Genomic DNA, 8,430 nt, shown 5'->3' with positions numbered 1-8,430 from the left:
ACTTTGATCGGCCATAACTCAGTTATTTGTTGTCGTATCTGAATTTAAATCCCAGATTTGGAATCTGCGTAAAATTCTGCGTTCACTGATATATAATAACTCAAGTTTACTCTAAAAAATAAGCGAGATATCGATATGAGAAATTTGGTATAGTTTTAATCATGAATTTTCGCGAAAATTTGCAAATTTCGACTATTGGAAAATCTAAAAACGATTTCTTATGTAAAAAATCGCGAGAAAAACGATGCCGCAAACCGCATTCCAATATCTGGAATAGTTTCCGAGATATCGAGCATGAATTGTTTCGAACCTTCGAAAATTTGACCCTCTGGCGACAACCCAAAATTTCAAACGGCCATAACTCGGTTATTTATTGACAAATTTTAAAAAATTATCATATTTTTGGATTCAGCGTGAAATTCTGCGTAAAATGAGACCCAAGTTTGTTGAGTTTGCTTAATAAATAAATGAGGTATTGGAAAAAAACTGTTTTGAAAACATCATTTTAGGGTGATTTTCAATCAATGTTTTCAAAATGAAAATGACGTTTAATAGCACTGAATTATACATCAGTCGAAATCATGTTTTTGAATTCAGCGTAAAATTCTGCGTAAAATGATACTCAAATTCGTGGAGTTTGCTTAATAAATAAACGAGGTATTGGCCAAAAACTGTTAAAAACATTAGATTAACATTTGATTTTTACAAGGTAGAGATCGCGTCCTGTCCGTAGTCCCGCGGTGACATTAATCTGACAGTTGACAGCTCATGCTTCAAAACAAGTTTGTTGACTTTTTATCAAATGACAGATACTCTGGTGCTGGTCGTGGGTGTTGTTACTGTACCTAAACAAACGTTTTATACATAATTCTAGTAAGTTTACTTCTAAAATATATAATTATTATAAATTGTAAACTATATCAGGTGCCTCAACTATGTCAGACGAAGCAAGAACTGAAATTCTGAGAAAATTCGACTGTGAAAATCTCCAACTGTTCTTCAAGTGTGAAAATAAGCTCGAAATGTTTCATTGTAACAATTGCGACTACAAAACTGGTATTAGAATCTTCTTTGAGAAACATAATGAAGAATATCACACTGTGAAATCAAAAGTAGCAGAGCTGAAGAAACTTAACTACATAACGCAAGTTTATATTTGTTTAAACTGCAATTATGAGACGTATTCCATACTGAACTGTTTTAGACACGTTTTAGACACTTGCTTCTTGCGTTACAAGAAATTACAGTCGTCAATGAGAGACTTCAATTTAAAGAGTAGCAACACCACCACCCAAAATCGCCTCCAAAAACCCCAAGAAATCGTAAAGAAGCTCATAGTCCGCTCTCTCCAATGCCACAAATGTAATTTCAGAGCGAGAGCAAAGTCAGCTTTAAAAAAACACGTTTTACGAAAACACTTAAGAGACGACGAAATTCAATGGTTTCAATGTGATCAGTGTGCTCACAAAACCAAATCTGTGGCCGAAATGCGAATCCACAGACTATGGAAACATTCACAAGGCGACGAAGTCAAACGATTCAAATGCGAGAATTGCGAATATAAAACTAAAACGATGGCGCTCCTGAATTTGCACAACCGACTGAAACATGTGCAGGATGATGAAATTGAGTGGATTCAATGCAAAAGTTGCGATTTCAAAACAAAATTAGCGCACAGGTTGAAGTTACATACAAACAGGAAACATTTACAAGGGGATGATATCAAGTGGTTTCATTGTAATGTTTGTGACTACAAAACTAAGGATAGGGCTAATTTGAATCATCATAGAGTTAAAAGGCATTTAAAAGACGATGAGATTGATTGGGCGGTTTGTGAGTTTTGTGATCTCAAAACGAAAACGAAAGCTGATTTGAAGCAACACATTAAAAGGCGGCATTTACCGAATGATGAAGTTCAGTGGCACGAGTGCAATCTTTGTTTTTTTAAAACCAAGTATAAGTCGGCGCTAAAAACGCATAAATATAAGATACATATTAATCCCAAAAAAAAGAACATTAAAAGTGAATTTCAGACTTCAAATGAACAAAAGTGACAAACAGAGTAGTTGGATTTTATGTTTTGTAAATTGTACCTCTTTATCAATTAAAAGTAACGTATACAAGAACAAGAAAAATCTACAAATTTTGAATTCAATATTCGAACCGCCTATTATTAAGCAACCAGCATTGCATCCTGAATGGTACAAATTTGCACCACTAGATGGCCTTAGTTTATGAAAATCAATAAGGTCACTAGATCAAAGTGTCTGTTTTATAAGGTACGGCCAATGTTTCTCGGTGTGCAATTCAAGAGAGACAGACATAGTCCATAAAGCACAGCCTCCTATATATGAAATTATTTTTCAGGTGATGTTAGGCAACTAACAATACATTTTGTGGGTATGAACCGGACTTTTTCTTATTAGTCGACAGCTAGATGGCACTGCAGACGTTTTATCATGTGAGCTAATTTTTTGGTTCATTTTGTAAATAAAAGAAATAGTTACAATTCTTTAGATAAGCCTGTAAATCTTGAAATTACCTCGACTTTATGACTTAATAACTTCACTAATGAATGGTTTCGCCCATGGTCATTTTTTATGTCAGCATAAAAATGCCTAATTGGTACTTAACTTACAAACTCTGTTTTTTAAACAAGAGAAATGGAAGGTGTTCTTTACGAAATTCACCAAAAAAATTTCATAGAGAGCATCGATTTTTTCAAATTAAGTTTTGAAGAAAAAATAGAGTTCCATTCATACAAGTTTGTGTTTTGTCAATAATCAATCAATACAATAATTGAGTACCAATTCAAACAGTAATATTGTTACTGAAGCCCAAGATAGAAAAACTTTAAGAATAAATAAGCTGCCAAATTACATAATATAACGTAATTAAGTTGGTTTCTCTTATTATGGTAGAGATGTCAACAGTTCAAGGTTTTTAAATTACTATGCATTACTAGAATTCTTGCGTAAAAATGTCATTTTATGAATTATTTTCTGCTTAAATTAAGTTAACTATAACAAACAATTTTTTTTTGAGATCACAACTCTTTTTTAAACTCAAAATTATACGTAATAAGACGATACTCTACCAATAGCCTATTGAATAGAGTTATCAATGTTAGTATCACTACCTACTCTTATTATCTCATTTTCATCCTATACCTACCTTTACGCAGTTGTGCGAATTTTTCTGATAAGATATCGAAATATGACCAACAATATTTACATTGCAACCATTGTTGTAACTGTAATAAAACACCAAAAACCTTGAAGCCGATCCATTCTTACTGATTACGTCGTACAGTAAGGTTTAAACAATTTCCTCTGATTTATTTCCTTTCAAATGAGATAACAATGGATAACAAAGATAACACCAACAACTCAAAATCTAAGTTAATCGCTGTCACCATGGAAGAAGGTACCGAAGTCGTAGTGAAAGTGTTCAAATACCGATGGGTGATCTTAGCGATCTTCTGTTTATACTCTGCGGTGAATTTTTTACAGTTCTTGCAGTTTAGCATCATTTCAAACATCACCGCGAAGTAAGTAGCTATAAATTCAATCTTTCGATTACTTTCGTTACTTTCTAGGTACTATGATATCGACACAACTCTCGTCGACCTCGCTGGTCTTATTTTCATGATCTCATTCGTTCTCTTCTTCCTCCCCATCAACTATCTCATTGAACGATACGTGAGTACTTAATAAAAATGTTAAATTACAATTCCTAACTTCACTCTAATTTTTTTTAGAATCTCCGAATTACCGCCATCCTCAGCAGTGGCCTTACCACTGTAGGCAATTTGTTAAAACTCCTGTCAGCGTCGCGTGACCGCTTCTATGTCGTCCTCCTTGGTCAATTCTTATGCTCCGTGGGCCAAGTCTTCATGCTTAGCATCCCTTCGAAGTTGGCGTCCACTTGGTTCGGTCCTGAAGAAGTCTCCACCGCTTGTGCCATCGCGATTTTGGGAACACAAATTGGTGTTGCCGCCGGCTCGGTTTTCTCTTCGAGTTTGGTGAAGAACACCGACGATATGGAGGCGTTAGGGGGTGATTTTATGACACTTAATATTATTAATGCGTCGGTGACCCTGGCGATTTTCGCACTGGTTGTGTTATGTAAGTGACAGATGAAAAAGAGTTGGTTATTGGGGGGTAGTTTTCAGGGCGAAACCACCGATTCCGCCGAGCCAATCCCAGTTGCAAGTGGTGGAGGCAACTGTTAAAGGCACCCTTAAAGCCATGGTGACAAACAAAGATTATTTATTGATATTATTATCAATTGGGAGTACGAACGGGATGTACACGTGTTTTGGTATTATTATCAACACAGTCTATTTAAACTACTTTCCGGTAATTCACAGGCAAAGTATTACAGGTTTCTGTATTTTTGAGTTTTAGGGGTATGAATCTGAAATCGGAATAATCACAGCTATTGCAGTAATAGCTGGGGGGTGTTTAGGGAGTTTGGTTTTTGGATACGCGCTCGACAAGTGGCACCATTTCAAGTATGTTGTACCAACAAACGTACGAAAAGTAATTTTTTTTCAGGATTACTTCTTTTGGTGTTATACTTTTGTCCGGGATTACTTACATATTTGTGGCTTTGAGCTTGGAGTTAAAAGCGCAGTTGGCAACATGGTTTACCATCCCAATTTTTGGGTACTAATAGATTTAAAAAAAACGAAGTCTAGGGGTCTATTTGCGGCATTCCTATTGGATGCTTCGGTGGAGTCGTCTTTACGCTTCAATGGAGTGCAGATTGCGGAAGTTTTATAATAATGAAATTAGGGGAGAGACACCCACGACTCCACTGAAGCAAGGCTACAAAAGCTCCCAGTAGCTGAGCGTAAAGAAATGTCATAGAACTTGATTATAAAAGAGATATAATTTTTTTTAAAAACGATTTTACGCAAGCTGCAGCTGCGTGAAGTTGAATTATCACGCACCTCCGTGAATATACTCTAGACTACGTTTTTCCTGAAGATTCGCCGTAAATTTTTCTTCTTTTAGTTTCTTCATTGCGAGCACCCTCCTCGTTGGTTTCGAGTTCGCCACGGAAGTGATGTACCCAGTCCCGGAAGCAGCCTCTTGCTCCTTTTTAACCACAGCAATATACATTTTTACAATAGTTTATACCCTAATTTTCAACGAATTGATGGATGCTATAGGTTTCTTACCAACCCACATCATAATTGTAGTAATATTACTTTTAAGTTCTTTGATAATTTATTTTGTATCGCCGAGACTCCGGCGAAGAGAAGCCAACATCGGACATCAATAAACTCTGTGATAATTCTACGTTTATCTAAAGTTCCTAAATATCTGGTCGGTGGTATCGACCAACCGCTGCAGGTTTTGAATTTGCAAGAAGAGCTTCTCTAGAAGCGCCAGGTTTCTGCTGAGAACTGCCCAGAGCAACGGAATCTGAAGAAGAGTGTTAAATTGCTTCAAAGGCGTTGGGTTATCTTACAGGATCCTGTTTTTGGGAGCACACGGCGAGTTTACCATCGAGGTCGTGGACACACTCATGGTATGTTACCAGAATCGTGAAGAGCTTATCAAAAAGGTCGTACCTAAACCCTACCTAAAGAATCAATCGTTTGATGGGAGAATTCTCACAAGCAGCTTCTGGAATCGTCACGTAACGTCTCCTGGTATTGGTGTTCGAATCCTCTCAAGAGCTCTTCCCAGTTGTATTGCCATCGCTGGACCACATCCAGGAAGAAATCCACAGCTCCTTGTTGCATCAGCAAGTTCATAACGCGGTTACCTACCAACTCCGCCTAATAAGAGATGTTAATTGAAAGTTGATTAACTGTCAAAATTTACTTTTTTTGATGTCTTCCGGGCTAAAACCTCCACTTCTGTCGTTGCTCGCGCTTGGTTGTAAAACGTTTGTTCGGCATCATGTAAATACCCGAAACGGGCGTCTACAAAATAATTTAGATCTGTAAAAGTGTACTTTTTGGTGATGAGCATTTTGGCAACGTCACGTTAAATTTTGACTTATCGCTGTTCGGTGCTGTCGTCGTCATCTTCGGTGAAGTCTTCGTATTGAACTATCTTCTTTTTCTTCTTTTTCTTTGTTGTTTTTTTAACAACTTCTTCTTTACCATCGGCACAAAATGGGCAACACATTTGAGCTTGACATTCTGCATCGTTTTTGGTGCAAACGATGTATGTCTCTTGAGAGCCGTTTTGGTCCAAGTCGTCGTAGATGTGGCCCTCCACTTTCTCTGTCACAGTTTTAAGAATCAATTTTTTTTGCTAACAAATCAAAGAATCAAAAGAAGAAGTGTTAAAATTGTTTGCAAACATTTGGATTGATCGGCGTTTGCAGCCAATACGGCCATTTCGTCTTTAAAATCCCTGCAAGATTACGCAAATCGGGTCTTTCGACTAAAACTGACCCCGTAACATCCAGCGGCTCTCTGCAAACTTACCCTTCAGAGCCAAAAGATCGGTCGTGGACGTCTGACCATCCAGATGGAATTTAGACGAGTAGCAAGTGCCTAATTGCGCTTGCAGCTGTGCGAGATCCCATGCATTCTGCACTTGCAGCTGATCCATGCATCGGTATGCAGGAGTCGGAGGAGGGCAATAGCATGGTGGGCAATAAGAACAAGCCTGCGGCTGACTGTTGAAAGTGAAAGTGACCGCCTTTGGATGGCACTGAAGCATCCCGGGAATTGAACTGGGCATTCCTGCGATTGATGTTGTAAGCGTGTTGAAAACTTTCTGGTTTTGTTCTTGGGAGACAAGGACATTTTGACCCCACATGTTGGCAGGACCTGGGGGATGAGTTAGGCGGAATTTGGGTTGTTTGGGGGGCTTACTGGTGTTGCGGGTGGTTTCGTCGCAGATTTGGGTGTTGATTGAGGAGAACGGGCGGTTTATCATTTTGACACGAGAATTTTGAATTGTCAGGAGTTGTCAATTTTGGGAATGTAAATTATTAATTATTTTATTAAACCCCGTAATTCTAGTTTTCGTAATGTTACAATGATATTTGAGAAAATTACCATTCTATAATTTTGATTTTTGACCAAGTTACAAAATTATGGAGCAAAAGAAACAGATTTTAGATATTTTGGTTTTTGGGACGCACCGATTTTTTTATTTTTTTTTATAAAAGCTGTAATTACAACATTAACATTTAGGAAATTTCTTTTCTTGACTTGATTTTTAACTGTGACAAATTGCAAAGTTATAGAGAAAACCAGAGAGATTCTTATTTTTGGTTTAAAATCTTATTTTATACTATAAGTTCTATGGTAGTTTTAATACTACAAAAATAATATGTATTATGGGAAATCATCACTAGCATCGATTTGATTTCCAACTGGACTAATTTAAAAAATCATAGAGCCAAAGAGACAGATTTTACAAATTTTTTGGTATGAATCGAAATTTTTATTTTTTTTTATAATCGCTGTTATTCTGGAAGTTTTCATACTACATAGATAATAATTACGGACCTTACTAGCATCGATTTGATTTTTCACTGGACCAACTTACAAAATTATAGAGCAAAAGACACAGATTTTACAAATTTTTTCTTTTGGAATAAACCAACAATTTGTTATTTGTAACGATGATGTCGAGGGAAATTATTGTTTTAAATTTGTTTTTTGATTGTTTAGTTAATTAAATTTTGATACTGAGAATTTGGGGTTTGTTTTGCAGATTCTGCGGTTAAAACCATGACTGGGTTATTCCGACAAAATTAAAAAATTCCCAAAATTTCTTCAGAGCTGTGCGCACGATTAACGTTTTTTTGTTCATTATTTATTGTACAACCAATTGTGGAACAAGTTCCTTTCAAATTCAGTATTCCACGGAATAAATTACTCATATTATAACAGATAATTACAATAAGAACTGCTCTATTTCTTTAGTAGTCCAATATGTGTAAATTTTTAGCTCAGATTATTACGCCTAGTTTTCTTAGTCATTTTTTTATTTTCTATGCATTTTTTTTCAACACAGAACCCGTATTTCAACAAAAAAATCAAAAACAACGTTGAATTTGACTTTTTACCCTTATTTTTAACCCCTACCTTCTAACTCAGTTTTTTCTAAAAACATCAATTTTTGGGAAAATGAGTTGATTTTCAAGTTTTAGTCGTTAAAGTTTGTTGAGTTTGAAAAACAGCCCATTGAGGTCTTTTCAAAAACACAGAAAAATAAGAAAATGGCCTATTTTTAAGCCCATTTTATCTATTGAAACATCAATTTTTTATGGAAACTACCCCATTTTTATAGTCTTTTTAGAAAGTGAACCAGATTTTTATGCTAAAAATAAAGAAAACGACCCTGTTTTTTATGATTTCGTAAAAAAAAATATGTGGTTTTTGTTGAAAAAAAAATGCATAGAAAATAGAAAAATGACCAAGAGAACTAGGCATAACAATCTGAG

General features: G+C 35.9%; 3 protein-coding genes across 3 annotated transcripts; 2 read left to right on the top strand and 1 right to left on the bottom strand.

The window, feature by feature from the left end:
* The first annotated feature begins 735 nt into the window (after nucleotides 1-735).
* Nucleotides 736-2,155, top strand: LOC148168990 (uncharacterized). The gene is made up of 2 exons (XM_088045831.1): nucleotides 736-873; nucleotides 925-2,155. Exon 2 carries the CDS (start codon nucleotides 936-938, stop codon nucleotides 2,052-2,054), a length of 1,119 nt encoding a protein of 372 aa, XP_087901957.1. The 5' UTR covers nucleotides 736-873; nucleotides 925-935; the 3' UTR covers nucleotides 2,055-2,155.
* A 967-nt stretch (nucleotides 2,156-3,122) lies between these two features.
* On the top strand, nucleotides 3,123-5,309 carry LOC148168989 (choline/ethanolamine transporter flvcr2a-like). The gene is made up of 7 exons (XM_088045830.1): nucleotides 3,123-3,550; nucleotides 3,599-3,701; nucleotides 3,761-4,127; nucleotides 4,168-4,361; nucleotides 4,410-4,516; nucleotides 4,560-4,670; nucleotides 5,022-5,309. Exons 1-7 carry the CDS (start codon nucleotides 3,363-3,365, stop codon nucleotides 5,290-5,292), a joined length of 1,341 nt encoding a protein of 446 aa, XP_087901956.1. The 5' UTR covers nucleotides 3,123-3,362; the 3' UTR covers nucleotides 5,293-5,309.
* A 708-nt stretch (nucleotides 5,310-6,017) lies between these two features.
* LOC148168988 (uncharacterized) lies at nucleotides 6,018-6,911 on the bottom strand. Its single transcript, XM_088046271.1, has 4 exons — nucleotides 6,848-6,911; nucleotides 6,455-6,802; nucleotides 6,328-6,410; nucleotides 6,018-6,278 (listed from the first exon to the last, which is right to left on the bottom strand). The coding sequence occupies exons 1-4, from the start codon at nucleotides 6,909-6,911 to the stop codon at nucleotides 6,018-6,020; spliced, it is 756 nt and encodes a 251-aa protein (XP_087902397.1).
* Nucleotides 6,912-8,430: the final 1,519 nt, after the last annotated feature.

Source organism: Gnatocerus cornutus, chromosome 9, assembly GCF_029298725.1.
Source record: "Gnatocerus cornutus isolate USDA-ARS CGAHR chromosome 9, icGnaCorn1.1, whole genome shotgun sequence".
NCBI classification, from domain to species: Eukaryota; Metazoa; Arthropoda; class Insecta; order Coleoptera; family Tenebrionidae; genus Gnatocerus; species Gnatocerus cornutus.
This window is presented reverse-complemented; position numbering and strand designations above follow the sequence as displayed.

Coding starts and splice junctions, on each gene's coding strand:
- LOC148168989 (XM_088045830.1), top strand. CDS start 3,363: ATGGATAACAAAGATAACACCAACAACTCAAAATCTAAGTTAATCGCT. Junction 3,551..3,598: donor ATTTCAAACATCACCGCGAA/GTAAGTAGCTAT, acceptor GTTACTTTCTAG/GTACTATGATATCGACACAA. Junction 4,362..4,409: donor TCTATTTAAACTACTTTCCG/GTAATTCACAGG, acceptor TTTGAGTTTTAG/GGGTATGAATCTGAAATCGG.
- LOC148168988 (XM_088046271.1), bottom strand. CDS start 6,911: ATGATAAACCGCCCGTTCTCCTCAATCAACACCCAAATCTGCGACGAA. Junction 6,411..6,454: donor CGATCTTTTGGCTCTGAAGG/GTAAGTTTGCAG, acceptor GGTCAGTTTTAG/TCGAAAGACCCGATTTGCGT. Junction 6,279..6,327: donor AAACGCCGATCAATCCAAAT/GTTTGCAAACAA, acceptor TTGATTTGTTAG/CAAAAAAAATTGATTCTTAA.
- LOC148168990 (XM_088045831.1), top strand. CDS start 936: ATGTCAGACGAAGCAAGAACTGAAATTCTGAGAAAATTCGACTGTGAA.